This window comes from Ursus americanus, chromosome 20 (assembly GCF_024610735.1).
Source record: "Ursus americanus isolate L20-20 chromosome 20, mUrsAme1.1.p, whole genome shotgun sequence".
Taxonomy (NCBI): domain Eukaryota; kingdom Metazoa; phylum Chordata; class Mammalia; order Carnivora; family Ursidae; genus Ursus; species Ursus americanus.
In genome coordinates, this window is record NC_142146.1 from 45,808,042 (window position 1) to 45,832,743 (window position 24,702).

The following is a 24,702-nucleotide window of genomic DNA, read 5'->3' on the forward strand; positions in this document are numbered from 1 at the left end:
GCTGAAAATGGAATCCGTGACTGTAAGGAAGTCATACTTCAGTCACTATAAACATAATTTCCTTCCTCAGTTGGTCCAAACTGTAAATTTGATAACACCGTCAATATGTGTCTTCTTCCTTAATTAAATAACCTTCACATCAGTTCTTCTGCATTTTGAATCCCTTGATTTGAGCCAACCATTTCTTCCAGTGTTCTGCCAGTAGGGGCAATGAGCTGGAGGTACGCCTTACCTTGTTGATGGTAAGACCTATGGCTCAGTTTTGTTTGCTATTTAATCTAAACATTTCACATGTTCAGATTTTTATTTTCCTCCTGTCAGTTGTTGTTCAAAAGAAATCCTTTGGGCATTTATAAAAGATGCTATTAGTAGTGTTTCTTTGGAGATGCTGCATTTACTTTTTTGCATTTGCCTATTTTTTAGGCCTTGATCTTGTACTCTTTTGGTCCATCTGAATGAGCGGCAACCTGACCTTGACAACTAAAATTTAACTCTCTCATACTGTCTGTTCTAGTGAGAAGCAGCAACTCAGGTCTTGCCCTGAATATAGAAGCCTGTGCTTTTCTTGTCCCTGGCTTCAGCGAGAGTCTGTAAACCCAGAGTCTTGTGCTCCATGAAAGATGTGCCTTGTAAACAAAATTTTCAGGAAATTTTCTTGTTAAAATGTATCAGTGTGGCCTAGGTGACTTTCATCTCCCTTTTAGGTATGTTTGTGCAGTGTAGCTGCCTCTGTCATGGGGGTTAGGTTTAAGGTCAGCACCCAAGGCAGGAATCGTACATGACCTAAAGTCTATTAAATTGCCCGTGAAAGACAGTGTATGGACAGCCGCATCTCAGTGTCCAGCCAGGAAGCTTTTCCTTCAGCATTGGGGCAGCTTGAATGTTTCTTTGGTAAGAACCAGGTGAAATAGCTTGTTTTAAAGGGCTGTGTACAAAAAATACTTCTCTTTTAATTTTGTATTATGCTTGGTTCCAAGCCCATGAACAGTCAAATTTGCAACATATGAATGATACAAAATATCTGCTGTCTAAAGGAGGATTTGACTAAGAAAAATGCCATGCTGTAACACTCAGCTGGTTTGAAGTCTTTTGATATCCAAAGCAAAATCAAGCTAGAGTATGGGACATAGAGACCAGGGCTCTTGATAGCCATGGTTGTAGTGTCCAGGATCCTTTTAGGAGCGGGTCAGGATCATGACTTGAAACACAAAACACACTTTGGTTGCCATCTAGAAACCTTTGGAATTGGTAACAAAATAAAAGCTTCTGGTTTTGATACATATAATTCTTTTACTTTACCCTCTAACCACCCTGTGGGGTGGCCAGGGTTGGGTTGGTATTATCCAGTTGATAAATGAAGAGCCTGGGAGTAATGGGTTTAACCATACAGGCTGGGGGCCAGGACCGGAGCACGGAGGTGGTAGGGGGAGTAGTGGATGCTTACTGCTCCATCCTGTGCACCATGGCCAACATACTCTGTCCACTGTTGTACTCCACCTTCGTAAATTGAATAGATGATATATAGATGACTGGCTTGTTGCTAGGATATTTAGGAGGAATTCTAGAAGAGTTAACTTCGGAAACATTCAGTGGTACATAGGGATGCTAATTTGCTAAATAGTATACCTTCGTGGTGTGGAAGAAGTAATGAACTGCCTCAAATGCCTACTTTCAACCAGTGAATTAATTAACCAGCTATTTCTAGCTCAGTGTTTATTAGGCAGATTCACTGATCCATCATTTTAGCCTCTATTTTAAATTTTGGGCCAAAGGCACTTTGGAAGCTTTCTAGAAATTGTTACTATGAATGTTACAGCCAGAAAGCTTTATACAAAAAAAAGTGTTTGATAAAAATGTGGAGTGGGGGCAGTTTTTCACTTGATCATCCCTTCCAATTTTGAGATAAAGTCCCTGGAATACTGTCATGAAATTATTTTCCCTATTTTGTTGAGATGACGAGTAGCTTTCAGCATCTGAGAATTTGAAAGTAATTTGTTTTTATAAATAAGAAAGCACAACTGGTAAAACTGTTGTCAGTTGCTAAACATAGTTTTGATTCTTTTAATGAAAAATTGCTTAAAGTTTTTGGTGTTTAAGCTCAATGTAGTGTTTGAAAAGCCATCAGTGACCTATTTTCTTAAAGGCAGCAGGGACTTAGTGTCTTTCTTTTGCTTTCCCTTCCTTTAGGTTGACCTCATGATGAAAATAATGTGTGATTTTTATAAATTTGTGATTTCTTTTTAGGTTCCAATCCTTAGTAAAAAAGAAGATGTTTTTGCATATTTAGCTAAATATTCAGTGCCAATGGTTCGAGCAACGTGGCTGATCAAGATGACCTGTGCCTATTATTCTGCTATTTCTGAAGCTAAAATTAAGAAACGTCAGGCTACTGATCCTAATTTGGGTAAGTGAGACAGTACGGTACATTTTACATTTCATCATTGATTGTACGAGGACTTGTTGCCCGCGTGCTCTAGCCGTAGCCCGGCGAGTGAGGCCTGAGGAGGTCCATGGGGAGGCTGCAAGGCGCTCGTGGCGCACACATGGATCCCTGTTCACCCAGGTCCAGAATCCTGATTCCAGCAGCAAGTCATACTGCTGCTAGCTCCAAAACACGTCCTGCATCTAAACAGTTTTCACCACCGCAGCTGCCGACGTGCTGGTTCCTGCCACTGTCACCTCTTGGCTGGATACAGTGGCGGTCTCCTAACTGTCTCCCTGCTTTTCCTTTCTCTCCTCACATTGTAGGCTCCAAACTGCCACTCTGATCACTAAGTCCGAGCCCCACACATCGTGTCCCTGTTCATAACCTGTTAATAGTTTTTTACTTTAATTAGGATAAAGGTCCAGATCCTCTCGTGCGGCCACCGAGGCCATCCATGCCTCGCTCTCTCTTTCTACGATGTTCTGCCCACATTGCGTTCCTTGTCCCCTCTGACACGCCACGCTCCTTCCTTTCTCAAGGCTTCTGCATTTCTTCTTTCCTATACTTGGGCAGCTCATCTCTGGTATTCCCACACCTCCTCTTCTTAGAGCTGTTGGCTCAGGCCGTTTCCTCAGGAGGTGTTCTTCGGCCACCTACCTAAATAACATTCCTTTTTCCCCCCTTCTGCCCATTTATGCTTTCAGGTATTCTTATTTTATTCACAGTATGTTTCACTATCTGAAATTATCTTTAAAAAGTGCTGTGTCTCTCACCCCTCCCTCCCACATGCACTGGCCTATGATCGTGGTAGGATATGTTGAAAGAACTGAAGATAAACAGTTTTTAGTCTGTCTTAACTCTTTTGGTGACTAGACAGTGATGCCTTAAGGTGGTACTAAAACAGTGCTTAGTAAAAGATTGGATTCTCCAGCAGAAATATGCACAGAGAATTACATGTAAAGATGTCCACTTAAAGATGAGGTTTACAAATAATTCCTTATGAAATGGAAACATGCCTATGATATTATAAGGAAAACCCTGGCTACAGAGCTCTGAGGAGCAGGGTCCGAAAGTGCAAATGTCCTCAGATGCCAGGCAGTGTCCTAAATAAGTGAGTCCAGATGTGCGGTGGCTGGGGGTGGTGGGTGGTCCTGGCGAACTGGGCAGTGGAGCCCACTCTCAAAGCATGGAAAGTCAATCAGAACAAAACAGAAAACATGGCTAGATTCCATGGCTGCCTCCTTTTGAGTTCATGTTTGCTAACACAAATGTGAACTGTATTTCAAAACAAAACTGTACTGTGTATATATTTAAATGTGTAGGGAAAAAATCTACAAAGTGAACAGTGGTTATCTCTTGAGTGCTGCTTTCGTAGCAGTCTTGTTAACTCTGTACTTCAGATTGTTCTCATCAGCTTATTATTTTATAGGGGGAGACAAAAGAAATGCCCCCTTTTTAAATGACTGAAGCTCTACATTCTCATAATATTAGTGCCAAAGTAGAATAAATGGTCACGTTTCTCTTCTCTCTTCTTCATATTTTCCTTCTTGAACTTTTCTTCATCCATACACAATAACAAGTATGTGCAGTTCGTGTACTTACATATAGAGTGAGCGAGAGTGCACGTGCCCATGAGAGTGCGAGAGAGCAAGAGCATTTATAATACTTCTCTCTAGAATCTGGATATCTAGTTGCTTACCAGCTACCTCTACTTTGATGACTAATGGGTATCTGAAACCTAGTATGTACAGTCTTGATTTCTTGCCACCCCAACCTTGCTCCTTCTTTCTTCAGTCTTCTTCTTAGTAAATGTTGTATGTAGTCACGGGGGTGGGTAAGGGTAGAAGCGCTATTGTCCTTATGGGCTTTTATCTTTCTCTCAAAATTCTACATTCAGCCCCTCAGCAGTCCTGTCAGTTTTACTTCGAAAATCTAATCCCGATCTGAGAATGTCTTCCTCCTCCCACTGCTGAACCACCACCCCCACCTCTGCCCGTGCTGTTGCACGGGCCTCCAGCTGATCTTGTTTCTGTTCTTCTCTCCTGACAGCTTTCTGCTTTGTAGCCAGAATGCTCCTGCTAGAACATAAATCATGCCACACTCTTATGCTCAGAATCCTCACCTGGCCGCCGTGCCTCACTCAGATGTGTACTCCACCAGCATGCGCAGCCAGCACACACGGTAGCCTCTCCTTCCAGCCTTGAGACGTCCATGTGGCCTGCCACCTCCATGCACTGCACCTTAGCTCAGATGGCACTTCCTACGAGAAGCCTTCTCTGATCACTCCAGCCAAAATGTCCCTTCTCCGTCACTCTCTCTTCTTGTCCTGCCTTATTTTTTTTTTCATAACTCTTAGTACCACCTCATGTTATATTTTAATTTATTGATTACTTAATGTACACTCAGTCCCGACTATAACATTTCTCCATGAGAAACTTTGTCAGATTTGTTCCGTACTAAATCTCGTAGGAGAGTACCCGGCATATAGAAGGTGCTCAGTAATTTTTAAGATAAATGAATAATTAGGACCGAAGTGTGTGTGTGTTTATTTGTCCCAGTTTATAATCCTTGAAACTTGTAGCATCACCAGCTATATAGACCACTCCTCCTTAGGTTCTTTTCATGTTTTTGTCATTTGTTCTGTTAGTATTTTCCTTGATGTTCAGTTTAATCTGATTTTAACTGTTAGAAGAAAGGGAAAGAGGTGCTTATACAGGAATGATTCTGCCCATTGAAATATAATTTTAGGAGAAATAAAAGTCTGGTAGACCCTCATCATTTGCAAAGAACACGTAGGTAGAGTTTTTAGGAACCTCAGATAGGAATGTATCACCAGACCCATATGATTTCCTCTGCCAAATGGGAGGAAGCCTAGCTCCAGTTTCTAGCTAAGAACATCAGAGACTTCATGCATTCATTACTTTTACCATTAATTTTCTTACTAGTGTAACCAGTTGTTTGGAGGGCGGGAGGATTATATTCTACTCTTCCCCCAGAGCTAAAATTTCTATTATTTGTACACCCATGATAGATGGTTAAGTTCACCTACTAGCTGTGTTTCCATAAGACACGTAACACACGTGAATCTGTTTTTTGACTCTGTTTATAGAGTATCACAGTTCCTTGGTCTTTGTTTGTTTTTTTTAAATAGCATGACTTGGGGGGGAGTGCAGAGGGGGAGAGAGAATACTAAGCGGGTTCAACACTGGGTATGGAGGGCTTGATCCCATGACCCTGAGATCATGACCTGAGCCGAAAGCAGGAGTTGGTCGCTTAACCGACTGAGCCACCTAGGTGTCCCTCTTCATGTGTATTTGTAAGTGCAAATGTCAAATACATGAAGATCAAGTGCCTAATAAACCATTTTTCATGGTAGAGTATGAAAACTTTGACCTAAAAAATGCTTGAAGTTAAAAATAAGAATATTTTAAAAAATGCATGAATTTTGGGAGTTGACCCCTAACCTCTTAGGTCTAGCATCTTGGAAAGAGCTTTGGGCTTTACTCATCCCAGCTCTGCCACTAAGTGCTGACTTAAAGCAAAATCCTTAGTCTCTCCAGACAGCAGTCTTCTCAGCCTTGATCCAGTCCAATCCATGTTGCCTTTATTTTCATGCCTTTTTAGTCTTCTTTTAATCAAGAACAGTTCTTCAGCCTTTGTTTTCCTTGATATTTTTAGAGGGCACAGACCAGCTATTTTGTAAGATGTCCCTTGGTTTGCATTTGTTCAATTCCTTGTGATTAGATTCAGTTATGTACTTTTGGTAGGAATACCGTGGGAGCGTACATCATATTACATTGTCCCAATACTATTGGTGGTGGTAACTTTGATCATTGGGTAAGGTGGTGCCTCCCAGGTTTCTTCACTACAGAGCTACTGTTTTATCCTTTGTAGTTAATAGCTAATTTAACTATGTAGATATCTAGTTCATTTTTCTGTATTCTTACATGTGTTTTAAAACGCTCACGTAGCATACTGTTTTTACTGTCTGCAGAGAGCGCATGGTTTCAGTGATCTGATCTTGGGTTTCTAGCACCCTGTTACACCTGATAGCATTCACTCTGCTTTGTCTTCAGCACTTTCTTCAGCTTCTTTAAGCAAATTACACAGTGCAATTGGAAGCATTTGGCTGTGTAGACCTAGCCATAATGTAGCAAGTTTCACACTCCAAGCAAGCTATACAGCCAAGCAACTACACACATATATATATGTGTTGAATTGGATTAAATTGCATACACTTCAGAAGATTAACTTGCAGTAATAGGTTCTATGTTCTGGCTTTGATAGTGAAAAGAATCATTCAGCACATTTGGGGCAAGATTGACTATCAAGTGTCACCTTTTCCTGGCAGTGGTTTTATGACTTCTGTTGTCTTGATGATTGTTTTTAGGATTTGTAAAGTGTTTTCAGTAGAAATGGCCTTTATTCCTTTGTAATAGAAACATATGTTTTATTTTCAGTTCCCACATTCAATGTTGGAACAGAGCTATAAAGCACTGCTGTTTGATTTTATTGGAAGAGAGTTTTTCCTAAAGTTAAGTGGGCTAACAGCAACAAGGGAGCAGGCCCCGTTGTGTAAATTCTTTAAATGTAGCAACACAGTGATTGTCACTATCATTATGCAAAGAGTTACAGATCTAAAATGTGGATTAAATGGGTTGTTGCCCTGGGGAGCTTGCAGCAGGCAAAGACCTCCCCAGTATAGTGTGTACCCAAAAGTGAGAAAAGTGAGAGGGGCCTTGGGTTTCTGGGTGAGGTTTCATGTGTAATTTCAAGGCAGGTAAAGAAATACTTGGACAAACTGTAACATGAGGGCAGAGATTTTAAAGTAGAGGTGAAATTAGGGCAATTTAGGGGAAAAGGTTATAATTCTCAGTCCTTATGAGGCCTAAACAATAATATGTTATAGGTAGACAGCATGTTTAGCAAATGCTATCAAATAGGTTAGTGTTGTAGACTCAAGGGAAAGAACCCCAGACATAATGTATAGTTGGTTTTTAGAGTTGAGTGAAGGTTTTTTTTTTCTTCCCCCCAACCCTATGAGGTCCAATTTCCCCTTTCTTTTTTTTTATTTTTAAAATTTTTATTATTTTTTAAATTTTTATTATTTTTATAATTTTTAGTTATATTAGTCACCATACAGTACCTCCCCAGTTTTTGATGCAATGTTCCATGATTCATTATTTGCATATAACACCCAGTGCACCATGCAATACGTGCCCTCCTTAATACCCATCACCGGCCTATCCCCGTCCCCCACCGCCCTCCCCTCTGAAGCCCTCAGTTTGTTTCCCAGAGTCCACAGTCTCTCATGGCTCATTCCCCCTTCTGTTTACCCCCCTTCATTCTTCCCTTCCTTCTCGTACCGATCTTCCTATTTCTTACGTTCCATAAATGAGTGAAATCATATGATAATTGTCTTTCTCTGCTTGACTTATTTCACTTAGCATAAAACAAGATTGTTTAGGTGTCTTAAGATATTTTGAGCTCCCCAGAGAAAAGCATTTAAAATGGGCTAATACTTAAAAATAAGAAAGTAAAACTTGGAGTTAGAAAATTAAGGAAAGTTTTCAGCAGTGGAGATGCAACCGTAGAGTAAGTAGCGCAGACTTCGTACATTTCTTTGTAGGCGTGTTCCCTGTGATGAGTCCTGTTGTTGCTAAGCCAGCTGATCAGAACTGCCGAGCTGACTACCGTGTTTGCTGTCACGGTAGCCGTTGGTTTCTTGAGCAATCATGGAATGCCCCTCCCTGTAGGGAGCAGGCACACGGTGCTTCTTCCAGTCTTAGATTCAATCAGCTCCAGACTGTTCCTTGAGGGAGCCTTTCAGCCTTGGGCATACCTCATCCCTTGGCTGGTGGACCTACAGCTATGTTTCCTGTCGGCTCGTGTGCAAACAGTCCATTCGTCCCCACGTCTGCCAGGGTTCCTGTGGTGTGCTGTCATACCGCATCCCCCATTTCTTAGTAACTGTTTCCTAGGTTCTATGTACGTTCTGTTTTCTGATTTATTCAGATACTCTGTGAGAGAGGTACTTTATTCCCATTTCCCAGAGAGGGGCACGGATGTGTGGGCAGGTGCACAAAGCCCCCTGGTTACATGTACGAAGTAGGTTCGGAAGCCTGGGCTGGACACTGCTGGTCAGCGCAGATGGACAGAGAATGTAGTCACTGCCCTCGGGTGTTCACGGTTGGGGGTGGGGCATATAACCAAACAGTCCAAGTATTAGAAAAGGAAGGAAGAACTAGTTGTGAAGTGAATTAAATGCGGAGGGAGTCCCAAGGACTGGAAGCCCATGTAGATCCAGCGTCAGTGACGTTTGAATACCATTTTGAAAGAAGAGGCGTTTCGACAGAGTTGGGGGATGTTGTGCAGGGAAGGGCACTTCTCACAGAGGGATGGTGTCTGCAGAGAAGAGGGGTCATCAAAGAGCTGGACTTGTGGAACTGCCGGGATTTTCCTCATCTCGTGCGTTAGTTATCAGCGGGGTGGGGAGAAAGGGCTGTGAGGAGCCTCGTGTGCTAGGGGTCCATGAGTTCTGTCTGGGGGATGGCGGGCAGCCAGGAAAGGACTTCCTAGTACTGTTATCGTTACAACACTTCTCCGTTTCTTGTCTGTAACATGGGGAAAATTATAATTGACAATACCTTCTAGGGAGGAAACGAGTCAGGCTTCTAAAGGGTTTAGAACAGTTCCTGGCACAGAGTAAATGGGGGAGGAAGTGTAGTCTATAACTAGTTGCTACAATTGCTAGCCAGTATGTATTATTTTGTGTATTGTGCTGAGAAGTTTACAGACATTATTTGTAATCATAATCTTGCAGTGTCGGTTCTGTTATTCCATATTGTATACGAGAGACCTGAGTCTCAGTAGTTAAGTAACTGCTGGGGCTCCTGGGGGTGCAGTTGGTTGGGCGTCCGACTCTTGGTTTCATCTTGGGTGGAGAGATCGGGCTCTGCGCTCAGCAGAGTCGGCTTGAGACTTTCTCTCCTTCTGCCCCTCCGCCCTGTGCTCATGCACACACACACACACACACACACACACACACACACTCTCTCTCTCTCTCTCTCTCTCTAATAAATAAATCTTAAAAAAAGAAAAGTTAAGTAACTGCTAACACAGATGGAGCTGGACTCACTGGGTGTTCGGTCTTCCCTGCTGTGACTCGGTGGTTGCTAGGGGGGAGTGGGTGTTGTGGGTCTGGGCCCCTTGGAGGCAAGAAGCGTCGCTGGGAAGAAAGTGGGAAGAAAGGTGCTGGCAGGGAACAGGCTGCAAGATTCCAGAGTTGTGGGCAGCATCAGAGGAATCAGAACCCTTATTCTTATGGGTTCCATGGGGTACAGGCAGAGCATAGCAAAGTCCAGGGTTCTGTAGAAACTCAAGAAAGTTGAAATTGCAAGAGGAACAGCTCTAATTTTGGCTAGGAATTGTTGGGTGTTCAATATGGTGAAAAGTGACAAGACCTATCGTGAGCATGAACTCTTTTTGGGGGCTACAGATAGATTAGAAGAAGCTTAAAAATGCTTCGTGGTTCAACTCCCCAGGGAGCTGCTCTGTTTACCCCCAGTCGTTTCCTCTGTACCCCTGAGGTTTTGCTGGGTCGGGCATTTATGTCAGAGGAGAGACTTTTCTTGGTTGACTCTTCTCTTAGAACTACTATCCTGATTGTCCCCAAAACACAGGGAAGAAGTAGCTACCTTTCTCGCACGCTGGATAATTAATTTGTGACATATTCACTGAGCTATTTGGGCTGCAAAAATAAACCCGGCTGAATACATAATTGACAGTCTGGTTTCTTATCTAAGCCAACCAGCTTACTTTCAGTTTGGGTTCTTGAAGACATTGCAATACTAACTTTTTTGACTCTAGGGACAAGCTTTTAGTTTCAAGTCAAGATTACCTCCACATTTTCACACTGTTCCTCGTTATCTCATTTGTCATAAAAGAGCTATCTGCTTTGCTTACTATGACAATAACCCTGAAGATTGGTCAGAAGTGCATGTATAAATGTAATTTAAATTCATGGTGTACTTAGGCCTGAAAAGTAGGTTTTAATTGGTGGGTTAGCTCTGGCTACCTGGATAAAAAATTCTGTAATAGAAGGATTGGGGCATGTGGGCTATGACTTTGGCACCTGCCACTATCCATTCCTCAGTAATTCACCTAAAAGTTTTAGCATCTATTGATAAACCAAACCTCAAATCATTATTATTGGGAATGGCTAGATGTTGGCATTCTCCGATAAAAATGAGCTTTCTCTCATCAACTGTGATAAATTCTTTATAAAAAAGCCAGAGTAGGGGCGCCTTGGATGGCTCAGTTGCTGAGCATCTGCCTTTGGCTCAGGTCATGATCCCAGCATTCTGGAATCGAGCCCTGCATCAGTCTCCCTGCTCAGCGGGAAGCCTGCTTCCCCCTCTCCCACTCCCCCTGCTTGTGTGCCCTCTCTCGCTGCCTCTCTGTCAAATAAATAAAATAAATAAAATCTTAAAAAAAAAAAAAGCCAGAGTAAGTGCTAAATTCCTTTCCTTTGACTATCAATTTTCAGAGTAAGAATTGCTGTAATTACATGGTTAGTGGTGGTAAATGAGTTTCTCTTTTTTTTTTTTTCTTATTTAAAAAAATTATCTTTGGTCATTGTGATGGGCTCATGAATTTTTATTCGTTCAGTATTTTATAGCCAGTTATGCTCATTCTTCATTTTAGTGTTCAGATTGTCCAAAAATCAGCCAGTGGAAGATGTTTCAAGCTTTGTTTTATCCTTTTCGACATGACACCTTTTTGTCTTAGAACACTATCTTATTTTTTGGCACAGAAGACGTCCCAGGCTCATCTTGTACTTTTTCTGCCTCAGATCTGCACTTCTTTCTAGTGGGGAACAGTGTTTAGAAAGCAAGATCTGGATGCTGAGGGTGTGCACTGGTACTAGGATGTGTGGTATCCAGGCTGTGTCAGTGGATGGATGGAGACACATGTATCTGTGTATGTCGTGCAAACGTATTGGAGATTATATTCTTACTTCCAATTTATCTTTACCATTTTTATTTAACATTAAATGTTTTTATTAATGTTTGATTTTATGTTTACTTAAAAAAAATTCTAGGGATGCCTGGGTGGCTCAGTTGGTTAAATATCTACCTTTGGCCTAGATTACAATCCCAGGACCCTGGGATCGAGTCCCACATCGGGCTCTTTGCTCAGCAGGGAGTCTGCTTCTCCCTCTGCCTGCCGCTCCCCTGCTTGTGCTCTCTCTCTGACAGATAAATAAATAAAATCTTAAAAAAAAAAAAAGTTCTAATCAGGGTTAATGTGCTGCAGTGTAACTCTGCATTACTCCTTCTTGCTGTATGGTAACATGTCAGCTTTTTCCAAAGTAAAATGTTACAGCCTGTTTCAAGTTCGAATGCTAGTGTGTGATAGTGGTCGTGGTGCTTTGTGTGTGTATGTGTGTGTGCATGTGTATGTGTGTGTATGATCATTACGTTTTTGACGAAATCAAAGGTAATGTCTGCCCATGGATCCTTTTGAGTTTTTTAGAAAAAGGCACTCAGAGAACTTATATTTCACTTCAGTAAGTCGTGAGTTAAGAAAAAGGTTTATTAAGATTTTGTGCATTGGGGTAGATGCTGTGGAGAATTTTAACCAAATGGAGGCTGTGCTATGTGCCTTTAAGGGGCTATCGTGTTTTTGTGGAGAGAAGCCGTATTCCTAAAGCAGGGAGCAGTCGGCAGTACGTAATTACCTGTAATCATACAGGAAGTGATGGGAGATGAAAAATTAGGGAAGGTTTTCTGAAGGAGTGAAATATGAGCTGGGCCTTAAAGCAGTCTAGCCTTTAAGTAAAAGGAAAGTTTTTGTTGTTGGTTTTCGTTGCAACTTCAAAAGTATTTCTTGGTCTTAGATAATTGTGTTCCTTCCTGGCAAGTTGGGAGCAAATGAGTTAGGTTTCTAGATCTGTGTACTGTATTAGCTTGGTCTTTACTGCTGTCATTTCTTCTGGTTTTGTTGGTTTGGGGCGAATACCTAGTCTTGAATTTACTGTTAAGAACCCACTGCCACTCAGCAGTTTCTCTGTTTTCTAGTCAGTTTTGATGTTGACTCCTGCTTGAAATAACTAATTATCTTTGAGAAAATGCTAATCAGAATCCCAATTTAATGAATATTGTAGGTCTTTGTTCTTCATGGCTATTGGTACCTGCATGTACATTTACACTTGGAATGTATTATGCAACAAAAATATCTGTTAGAAGTTTTTAGTTTACAGACTGATAACCTATATTTTCATTTGAGGCACTCCTCCAGAAACCTTCCCAGATAGTTGGGTCTCTCCGGTTTACAAATTAGGGTAAGAAAATCTAGGGAAAGTGGGAAAACCAGGAATTCCATCGTGGACTTCTGGTTCTGGGTCTTGTTTGGTTTTCAGACTTTCCAAGCTGCTTATATGGATTGAGGGGTGACTGTGGAGCTGGGGTGAGGAGTGTTGGGGTGAGGTGTGAAGGTGCTTCAGAAGGCTCATTGTTTAATGAGTTTTTATTTGTTGTGCATCTTGCAGGTCAGTTGCTTAAAGCATAATGGAATCTTAAGAAAAAACAGCTTGTGTGAGATGATTTTTTTTTTTTTTTTAAGTAGCTTATCCATAAGGCACAGTATTCGAAGAGGGTAGTCAAGTCTCACTGTTCCTCACGCTGTTTCCCAGCCGTCACATCACAGGCTTCCAAGGGAATTGTTACCAGTTGCTTGTGAATCTTCTGAAATATATTTGTGTGTGTGTCTTTAATGTATGGTCTTATGTTTCGTTAAGAAAATTGGTGCCTGTTTCACACTGGGCATATAGTGGCCCTGTTCTTCTAAAGGGCTCCAGGCTACTAACTTTATAATGACTTAGGAAAGCTAGATCCTTTTGTGTTTTGCAATCCGCACTGGAATGTTAATTCCATGATGAATAGAAACGTTTTCTTTTTCTTTCTTTCTTTCTTTTTCTTTCCTTCTTTCTTTCTCTCTCTCTCTTTTTTTTAAGACATTAAGTTTCAGAGTCATTTTCAGATGAAGTGTATATAATCTTCTAAATGAAATCCCTGGAATCAAGTGGCTCTAAAGTTTGTTTCAGCTCACCATTATCTGGGAGTGAAGGGATACCTGGAATATATTGACAGGATAGAAAACACATTAAGTTCAGGGTCAATAAATTACCAGTTGGAGTGTTTTTGTGAGAGTAACCCAGCTAAAGTGAATAGATTTCATTAAATGAATATATCATGCATCAGTCTTTGGTCTCCAGAAAAATAAAGCCAGGTGAGTTCTGGTGGAGAGCATGATGGGGATGGGTCTGCTTGGTCTGTGCCATGTGTAAGCATTTTTATGTTTTAGAGCTTTTTGGTCTAGAGTTACTTTACACGGTTATTTGGCAATATGATGTCTGTAGTATTTGTATTTGTGTTCTAATGAAAGACTTACCTGTCTAAAGCCTGTTCTGAAGTACAAACTTCACAGCAACTGCATTTAAGACTTAAGTAGTCAACACAGTGCTTTTACTGTGGAGGCTTGACTCAAGCCAAGCTGATGATGGAAGTAAATTCCAATTCAAAGTGCACAAAGAAAATGTCGTTTATCTTGCTCTGTAAATGATCAGGGCTTTCCACCACTTCCTTGGTAGCAGAAGCTGGGAGCGGAGTGATGATAATGAAACGTCCAGTGTAATAATTTAAGTAGTTCTGATGCCTCCGTGGAGCTGGCAGCAAATGTCTTTCTCCAGTGCTGCATCTCCCTTTCTCCTTCTACCCAGGTCCTCGGGGAGCCGTCCCTTTATGTCTGAGGCTTTAGTTGTGCGCGGAGGTATGTTCTCTACATAGGGAAGCACAGCTGTGGTTTCCTCACTGAGTCCGTGGTGTTGCTGTAGCCTTCCTCCCCTGGGGCAATAAAACTCCAGGCTTGGGCTCAGACGTGTGAGACTGTGGGGACCTGTCCTAAGGGGTTAATTAAATGCACCAGTTTAATACTTGTAAAAATAATGTGCCTGTTATTCCATGTTAGGAATATCTCACCATGGCCAAGGCTGCTGCTTATTCAGATATATGCAGGAATCTGAAAGGTTTTGCGAAACTTACCATATGATAATCATAGCGTTAATTTCGGACAACTCTGTCAGGCCCCCGAGAAGGGGCTGAGCCTATTGTGGCAGATGTTTTGTATGTGCCCGTCTGTGAGGACGAGACCCCTGAAGCTGTCCTTGTGCCGAGAAGTTGGTGGGGTGATTGATGTGTTGAATCAGAAAGTCTTGTTCTAGGGGCTAAAATTGGATTCTGTGGTTGCCAAGAGCCTTGGCTTCAGATGCTTGTATGGGCTTGATAGGGAAAAAGGACCACTGGAAAAATCCCTGAATTCAACAGTTAACATTGTATCCATCAGCGTGGAAACAAAAACTGGAGACCTGGCAGCCAGAGGGCCAAACTAAGAAAAGTGTCCGATTCTCTTCTGCTCAGGTGTGAGATACTCCCCCCACCTAGCATGAAGAAAGTTGAGGTTAGGAGTTGACTTGCTTCCTAGGGATGCTACTCTTGCTCCTACCAGCCCTCCCCTGTCAGCCCCTCTTCCTCCTTTCCCTCCCCAGGACCTTGCCACCCATTTCCTTTGTTGGCCAGTCTGGTCTCTTTTTACCCTGGAATCCTTAAGCATTAACTGTCACACAACCGTGCAGTTATTTATATATTGCCTTGTAATGGTCCTTATCCTTTTTGGAGTATTGTCCGTCCTTCCTATAAATATATGATTCACTCCTTGGAGAGCTGCCCTCTGCTCACAGCGGTTGGTCGAACCTTCACCTCTCCCTCCAGGCTTCCTTCCCTTGAACTTCAGAGAGGAAGGAACTTCTGTCCCACTCCCACCCTGACTGATACTCCTACAGCCTTTTCCACAGCAGCCAATCCTCCCTTTGCCTCCACCAGTGAGGTCCTACTTTCCCCTAAGGTGACTTCCTTCCCATGTTGTGGGCTCCTGCCTGCCCGGGCCTGAAAATCATGTGTCTGCTTCCTCTTGGGCATGCATCACAGTTCTAAGCATGTTTTATATCTCACTTAATTCTCGAAATAACCCTGTAGTCTTAAGTACACTTAGCAGCCCTGTGTTACAGACAAGTAACTGAGGCCCCCAGAGGCTGAGTGACTTGCTCAGGATCCCAAAGCTGGCAAGTGATTGGAGCCGGTACAGGAACTGTGTAATCTTACTCCAGAGCCTGTGCTCGTCACCACCACCAAGCAAGTTAACAGATGCTGGAGCTTAGACGGAGCGGGCTGGGTACCCAGTGAGGGCACAACCAATACTTCAACTGTGCAGAATAAACCTACCTACCCCTGGACTATGTCTCCTGGGTGCTTCTGTTGTCGTAATCACATCCTTTAAGGCACTGAAATCACATAAGATAACGGTCCCCATACCTGTGTTTTTACCCTGAGCCTTTTTCTGAGTGTCAGACCTGTGTATCCACTGCCTCTGGACATGTTTTTCCGTAACACCTCTCTGACACCTCAAATTCAAGTGTTGAACTCAGAAACCCCTGTAAGATCAATGGATTGTGTCAATGCCAGTATCCTGGTAGTGATATTGGACTGTAGTTTTGCAAGATGTTAGTATCTGGGGAAGGTAGGTAAAGGGTATGTCAGATCTGTGTGTAATGTTTGTTAAAACTGTACAGAGTTTAATTAAAAAGTTAATAAAAACTGACTGAACTCAGCTGCTTCCCCTGCTCCATCTCCCAATTTCACATCTCAGTTGATGGCACCAGGAAAGAAATCCGGAAGCTACCTTGCCCTTCTCTTTCCTTCCCTCCAATATCAGGTTGGTTACCATCTTACCTGCCTCATCTTTGATCCTTCTTGCTTACGTCCCCCATGGGACTTTACAGTCCTCTTTTAATTTGTCTGCCCCACGACTATCTGAGAGGGTCTTAATTTATATATCTGATCTTCTCATTCCTTTGCTTAAAATACTTCAGTGGCTTTTAATCATTTGTGATCAAAGACCAAACTCCATACCTTGTCACTGCCAGGGTCAGAGTTATCTGGGCTGCTGGTTATTAATGCAGATTTCTGGACCCCAGTCCAGACTTCTGGGGTTGAAATCTCTGGAGTCAGAGCTATAGCTGTGTGTTTAACCAGCGCCCTCTGGTGGTCATTTCATGCACTAGCATTTGAGGACTTCAGGCCCGGGCCATCTACCTAGCCTCACGGGCCCTTTCTCCCTCTGTCTTTCTGCTGCCCTCATTACCTGGCATGTTGCATACTGCTGTTTGTGTCTGTGGAACTCCTTTGTATTGTCTTTCAAGACTTAGCTACAGAGTCCGCTTGCTTCCTCTCCTGTGTCCCGTGGCGTTTTGGAGTGCTTAACCTCACTGCTGTCGATCTCTGTGTCCCTGTGTGTCTCCCTGACTTGAGGATGAATTGCCCTAGGTAGGGGCTGCTTTCTCTTCACGCTTTGTAGCTTCAGACCCCAGGGGAGCTTCTGGCCCATAGTAGGCATTTAATGTTTGTTGCTAAATGGTTTTATTCTATTTTGACTAGTCGCCTTGTTCTTAAAGTTAAGAGTACTTAGTATCATTGCTCAGTAAACAAAACCAGAGAGAAGTAGCCTGAAAAAAACAGGTGTTGGGTATTTGCCGTGAAACACCAGTATTCTACAGATAATTCTGTGTCACAGGAAAACTTTTTTAAAGCATGAAACAAATGTCAGTCTTTATTACCACAGCATTTCTACTGTCCCCCGCCCCCCGTTTCTCTGCTCTCCAGCCAGAGGGCCTGATTTCACCAACTGACCATTCAGCAGAACACAACATTCCAGCCATTGGGCTGACTGTTGGTCTCACGTCGCACTGAGACAGCGGTTTTCATTTGGACTCTCCTTTATCCAGGCTGCCAACCAGCATGCTGATTTCCCCCTTCCTTTCCCCAAGCGAACAGTGGCTGAATAGGAAATTTCAGGTTTTCTGTGAATCATTTTATAGGCTACAACTGATTAACTTTTTAAAGCCTTTTATTATGGAAATTTCAAACACATACAGATACAGAAGAATAAAGTCCCTATTGCTGTTCACCCAGGTTTAACCATTAACTCACGGACACTCTTATTTCTGCCCCTGTTCCTCCTCTCTGCTCCCACCCCCTCAAAATCATATCATCTCGCAGTGGATTACTTTTTGTCAGTGTGGGATAGTCTTTTACTTCATGAAATGCAGATGATTTCTTACTGATAGTAAAGTATTTCAAGAAAACATTAAAAGAATTATATAACAACTATATTGCGATATTAATACACTTCACAATTCATTTAAAGTGTATATTTTAGTGGTTTTTTTTTAGTGTGTTCACAGAGTTGTGAAACCATGGCTGTATTTCATTTTAAAATTTTTATTAAAGTTTTATTTGGGGGTGTTTGGTTGGCTTAGTCGGTGGAGCATGAGACTCTTGATCTTGGGGTTGTAAGTTTGAGTCCCATGTTGGGTGTAGAGATTACTTAAAAAGAAAGTCTTAATTTTTTTTTTTTATTTGAGTATAGTTGACATACAGTATTACATTAGTTTCAGGTGTACAACATAGTGGCTCAACATCTGTATATGTTAGGCTCACCACAAGTGTAGCTACCATCTGTCACTGTATGTTGCTATGATATCATTGACTGTATTCCCTGTGCTGTACCTTTTATTCCAATGACTCATTCATTCCATAACTGGAAGCCTGTACCTTCCACTCCCCTTCTCCCATTTTGTCCATCCCCTCACCCTTTCCCTCTGGCAGCTATCAGTTTGTTCTTTGCATTTATAGGTCTGATTCTGCTTTTTGTTTGTTAATTCCTTTTTTTTTTTTTAAGATTTCACACATGCGTGAAATTGTACGGTATTTGTCTCAGTCTTACTTCATAATACCCTCTAAGCCCATCCATGTTACAGATGGCAAGATCTCATCCATTTTTACAGCTGTGTAATATCCCATTGTATATGTTTACACAACATCTTCTTTATCCATTCATCTCTTGATGGACACTTGGGTTGCTTCCATAATTTGTCTGTTAAATAATGCTGCAATAAACATAGGGGTGCATATATCTTTTTGAATCAGTGTTTTCGTATTCTTTGGGTAAATACCCAGTAGTGGAATTACTGGATCGTATGGTAATTCTATTTTTAATTTTTTGAGGAACCTCCATACTGTTTTCCAGAGTGGCTGCATCAATTTACATTCCCACCAACAGTTCCTTTTTCTCCACATCCTGACTGACACATGTTGTTTCTTGTGTTTTTGATTCTAGCCATTCCGACAGGTGTGAGGTGATACCCTGTTGTTTTGATTCGCATTTTCCTGATGAGTGACGTTGAGCATCTTTTCATGTCTGTTGGCCATATGTGTGTCTTCTTTGGAGAAATGTCTATTTATAGTCTGTATTTTTAAATCAGATTGTTTGTTTTTTGCTGTTGAGTTGTGTAAGTACTTTATAATTTTTGGATACTACCCCTTTATCAGATGTGTCATTTGCATATATCTTCTCTTATTCCGTAGTTTGTCTTTTTAATTTGTTGATGGTTTCCTTCTTCTTCTTTTTTTTTAAGATTTTATTTATTTATTTGACAGAGAGAGAGAGACAGCCAGTGAGAGAGGGAACACAAGCAGGGGGAGTGGGAGAGGAAGAAGCAGGCTCATAGCGGAGGAGCCTGATGTGGGGCTCGATCCCATAACGCCGGGATCACGCCCTGAGCCGAAGGCAGACGCTTAACGATTGAGCTACCCAGGCTCCCCTGTTGATGGTTTCCTTTGCTGTGCAAAAGCTTTTTATTTTGATGTAGTCCCAATAGTTTATTTTTGCTTTTGTTTCCCTTGCTACAGGGAACCTATCTGAAAAAATGTTGCTATAGCCGATGTCAAAGAAATTACTGCCTGTGTTCTCTTCTAAGAGTTTTATGGTTTTAGGTCTCATATTTAGGCCTTTAATCCATTTTGAGTTTATTTTTGTATGTGGTGTAAGAAGTCGTCCAGTTTCATTCTTTTGCATGTAGCTGTCCAGTTTTACCAGACCATTTATCGAAGAGATTGTCCTTTTCCTGTCGTGTATTTTTTTTTAAGATTTTATTTATTTGACAAGAGTGCGCAAAGCAGGGGGAGAGGGAAAAGGAGAAGCAGGCTCCCCACTGAGCAAGGAGCCCAACGTGGGGCTTGGTCCCAGGACCCTGGGATCATGACCTGGGCCAAGGGCAGATGCCTAACTGAGCCACCCAGGCGCCCCTCCTATTGTGTATTCTTGCCATGGCCACGTTTTAGATCGTTTTTATCACCCTTAAAAGAAATCCTGTACCCATTAGCAGTCACTCCATTTACCCTAACTTCCCCTTTGCTTTACGTAATCTAAATAGCCCTCTAGATTTGCCTATTCTCAACATTTCATGTAAATGGAATCATAAAGTATGTGGTCCTTTGAAGCTGCCCTCTTGGAGTTAGCACAATGTTTTCAAGGTTCATCCGTGCTGCAGTATGTGTCAGTAGTTGCGTTCATTCCTTCTCATGACCAAATGGTATTCCTTCGTATACGTATAATGTATTTTATTTATCCATTCACCAGTTGATGGACGTTTGGATTGCTTTCACTTTTCGGCTATTGTGAATCACGCTGCTATGAACATTGGTTTATAAATCTTTGTGTGGACATGTGCTTTCATTTCTTTTGGAAATATAACTAGTTGTGGAGTTGATGGGTTTTATGGTAACTCTATGTTTAACTTTTTTTCCCAATGATTTTATTTATTTATTTGAGAGAGAGAACGCGAGCAGGGGTAGGGACAGAGGGAGAGGGAGAAGCAGACTCCCTACTGGGCAGGGAGCCCCACACGGGGCTCGATCCCAGAACCCTGAGGTAGTGACCTGAGCCGAAGGCAGACGCTTAACTGACTGAGCCACCCAGGTGCCCCTATGTTTAACTTTTTGAGGAAATGCCAAACTGCTTTCCACAGTGGCTATATCATTTTACATTCCCACCAGCTACACACGAAGGTTCTAATTTATATACACCCTTAACACTACCTGTTACTATTTGTCTTTTTGTTTACAGCTGCCTTAGTGATATCTCATTGTGGTTTTGGTTTGCATTTTCCTGGTAGCTAATGATGTTGAGCATCTTTTCATCTGCTTATTGGCCATTTGTTTATTTTCTTGGAGAAATGTCTGTTCAGATCATTTTGTCATTTTTTTATTACCGGTTGTAATAGTTCAATACATATTCTAGGTCCAAGTCTCTTATCAAATACATGATTTGCAAATATTTTCTCCTAATTTGTAGGTTGTCTTTTCATTTTATTGATGGCATCCTTTGATCAAGAAAGCATTTTAACAAAAAAATGTGAGAAAAATGGTGGAAAGTCTTCCAGTCATTCTTACTGCATATTTAGAGGTGGGATGTGCTTGTGTCTTGCATGCACTGAAGTTTTTTCTCCCCACCTTTCAGTTCGCACCGAAGCCAGGCTGATGAAACCCTCTATGTCCTACAGCTCTGAGAAGCAGGCTCCTCCCCCTTTGGAGAGGCAAGAACTTTTATTATAGTGGTGTAGCTCGGAAGAAGTTTCTAGGATATAGGTTTCTCCTTCAAGGAAAGTGTCCTCTTTGACTAAAGTTCTTTATCAAGTGGATCACCTTAAAGCTGTGCACCTTACTCTCTGGGGCTGGCCAAAGTTTTTAAAACACAATCTCTGTTGGATTTATTTTACAGAGTGAGTTCCCGCTTGCTTCGATATCACAGGAAAGAGTTTGGCCAGGAAAGTGAGCCTCACAAAATTAAAGGACACACACATATATTTACTGGAAATTTATTAAAGAGAATTACGAGTTCAGTATTTGTACAGGCCTTTGTAGTGCATTGACTAGCAGGTGCTTCTAGTTGCGTTGGCTCTAATAATGACAGCACGCTTGAGAGGGAGTTTGGCATTTCCTTCCTATATGGTGTTTGAAAGCTAGGTATGCAGTGATGAGTTTAAACTAGAAAGTGAAGCTGTTTGTAGGAAGATTTGAGAGGCAGAATAATTGGGGAGTGACTTGATTTAGTGGTTATGTTGGGAGCACCTTATAGTGTATTGATTCAGGTCAATACTTAGACGTTGGCTATGTAAGGCATAGTTTTATGGAGAGGAAGGAGGAAATTCCGATAGAGCAGAGAACAGAGGGAGAGCCCCTTTAGATGGTGGGTTGTTGTCCAAACACCAGAGAAGGCTATATATTCGATTTGACATTTGAATTGGGTCCAGAAAAATTCCCAGCAGTGAACACAGGTGAGTAGAGAAGGTACTGTAGATAAAGAGCCTTATAGGCCCAAGAGTCCGAGAGAAAGCAACTGTAGCTATGTAACGGTAGGTGGTATTTGAAATGATTGTAAGTCCTAACTAAGGAGTTTGGCCTTAATTTGTGAAGGATTGCACATCCATTGAAGGTTTTGGAACCACGAAGCTGACACTGATTGATTTCATAAACACTTACCCAGGGCATCATGTTAGGCATTGGCAGCTTGCTGCAGCGGATGCAGGGTTTAACATCAGTGACAGTCAAGATCTAACCTTTAGTTTACTTTCAGAAAAACTTTTCATCCCAGTAATGGTGATGATGGTACCACATGTTGATCAATTTCTGCGTGGCATGCGTCATGCTCAGTAGCTCATCCTTACAGTAACTCGTCTGTGTGTGTGTGTGTGAGATTCCTATTGCAGAGGAGGAAATGGAGACTTAGCAGAAGTTAGATACCGTTTTCACATCACACAGCTGAGTAGCAGAATGAGAATTTGCACCAGGGCCATCCTGTTGCGAAGTTCATTCTACCGAAATCACTAAATGCAGCCCTGTGGTGTTCTGCACTCGTGTCCCCTGCCAGGGTACCTTCTCGAGCCTGGCTGCACTTGGCATGCTTTGTGTTTGCCCCAGGGTGGATGTGACTCCTCTCCTGGGCTCCCAGTTTTCTTTTTAATACTGCAGGTGTTCAGGCCCAGGAGGACCATCTTTAATGCAACTTGGCACATCTCTGTCCTCACCTTTATGTGTTTTCATGTACTAGAGCTGGGCATCTCACGCCGGATGGCGTCCTTCAGGTCTAGCTGTGTGGCCTTGCGTAAGCCTGCTGTGCCTGGATCTAGAAAATGCTAGGGTGAGCTGCATGACTCCTGAAACCCCTTCTGTCTCAGGGGGGTTACATCGACAAAGAAGCAATACTCGCCGTAGGATTTGGGGAGGCTATGGGAAGTATTGTCAGAGGGACCGGTCCTTCTTTCCAGTCGCGGCCCCGGCACCACTCTCAGTGATGTTTATGTGCATAAACTTTCTCATCATCTGGTTTCATGGCCCTGAAATTGTCAGTATCAAGGAACTACAAATGATGTGGCTGTATCCTTAGAGCTGCTTGACTGTAGAAGTGGACTCCTTGATCACTGTCTGCACCTTTTCCACCTTTGAATATCCCCCCCACCCCCACACCATCTTCCCTATGATTTGTATTCATTCCTACTTTCTTGTCATCACCTGAAACTGGGCTCCTCACTCCAGTTAAATCCGGATCTGGCGTGAGGGGCTGAGAACCACTGCCTGTCCTGCCTCTGCTGCCCTCAGGGCTCGGCTTCATTCTGGGTTCTCACTAAGCAGGAGAGGGGGGTCAGTGAATCCGGTAGAGTACTGGTGGCCATTTGCAATTTTCTGTGTTTAATTTTTAATAAAAATTTTGTGCACATCCTAATTTTTTAGGCTAATCCTCTCTAGACTGTCTTATGTCCCAGACCTCCGAATCTCTCTGATTGATATTATTTAATGCCCGTTAAATAGAGTTAAAACACACTAAGAGGGCTACATTTGCATACCATTTGAATCCCAGAAGACGTTCAGATTGTGGAATATCCTATTCAGCATATTTTTTTTAAAGAAATGCATATGTTTATATAAACATTCCAGCACATATAAAGGAAAAAAAAAACCTGAAAAGATATATATTAAAATGTTATGAGTGAGGGGATTACAGATGTTTTTCTTTGCATATCTGCATTGTACATTTTCTGTAGGGCACATATATTTCTTCCATATTTTAAGAAACAATCTTAAAAAGAAAATATACCCTGGACAAAGTAGGGGTGTGTGAATGTGTGTGTTATTTTTAGCTCTTGAGGCTAAAATATTCTGTGGGGGTATTGAGGATGGTACCATACTGAGAGTGAGTTAATAGCAAGGCTTGGCACACAAAAGCTAGGATTTGGATCCTTGTTATTTTTGTTTTTGCTTATTATAGCTAAGCTAAACTTGTCCCATCTGATGGTTGGCATTTTGTTTTGTTAAACGAGTGTCATGAGACTATTAGTCTGTAATGGGGGCACCAGAAGATGAGGACACTGATAATTTACTGTCATGTTTTTAATGGCAATAGATTAATTTTAATGATCATATCTGTTATTGGTGGTGCTTTCTGAAGAACAGTATTATATTAGGAATAGAATGTTGACCAAGTGTCTGTTCATCTTTTTGCATTGGCTTATTATTGGAGTTTAACATGTGCATTTGAATTTTGATTTTAAAAAAGACCTAATGAGAATAAGTGGTTTAGGCCGAGTCTTAACAGTAGTTCTCTCTGGGTACTGTTGTCAAGTACTTTTAACAGTACTTAAAAAATAAAAACAAAGCCCTGACTCCCCAACAGATGTTAGGTTTTTGCTCTTACTTTTGTCAAAATAGATTTCTTTAAAAATAAGGCGGGAGAGCCAGTTGCCAGGATAACGGGGAAACAGCATTGTGTGGTAACGTTTCAGTAGGGTGGTTTCTTCTGAAATGCTGCTTCGCTAATCCTTGGGGAAATTTGGCTGTGAGCATGCAATTATTACATTTTTATCCACAGAATGGGCTAAAGTTGGCATCACATCCCTCATGGTTGCCAGAGGCAACACACTGATTTAATTTGTGCCCCTCTGGCAGACATTTTTGAATAATTTTAGTGATTTTTCTTTTTTTTTTTTTTGTAATGGTACTTTTTCTATTTCCTTTCCAGTCTCCTACCTTTTGTTGCTCACTACTCTTTCCGATTGAGTTCTGAGGTTTCTTGTGTTGGTTGAGGAGAGTAGAATAATTGAAGGTCCAGATGGTTGTCCCAAGAGGCAGTTGTGCTGGTGTTTTCAGCAGGTGTGGGGAAGGGGAGTGCAGGTCAGGATGCTGTCATGGGCCAGCCAGTGGCGAATGTCAATCCTCTCACAGACTGACAAACATGGAACAAATCTTAGGCATGTTTGAAATCCAACT

General features: G+C 41.9%; 1 protein-coding gene across 10 annotated transcripts in view; it reads left to right on the forward strand.

Moving 5' to 3' along the window:
* The window catches only part of MED12L (mediator complex subunit 12L), a 318,600-nt gene that overhangs the window by 39,741 nt on the left and 254,157 nt on the right, over positions 1–24,702 (forward strand). For all 10 annotated transcript variants that reach the window (XM_045812551.2, XM_087870287.1, XM_045812561.2 and 7 more), the window contains one exon: positions 2,245–2,404. In XM_045812551.2, coding sequence (XP_045668507.2) covers positions 2,245–2,404 — 160 coding nt within the window. The remainder of the gene's footprint in view (positions 1–2,244; positions 2,405–24,702) is intronic.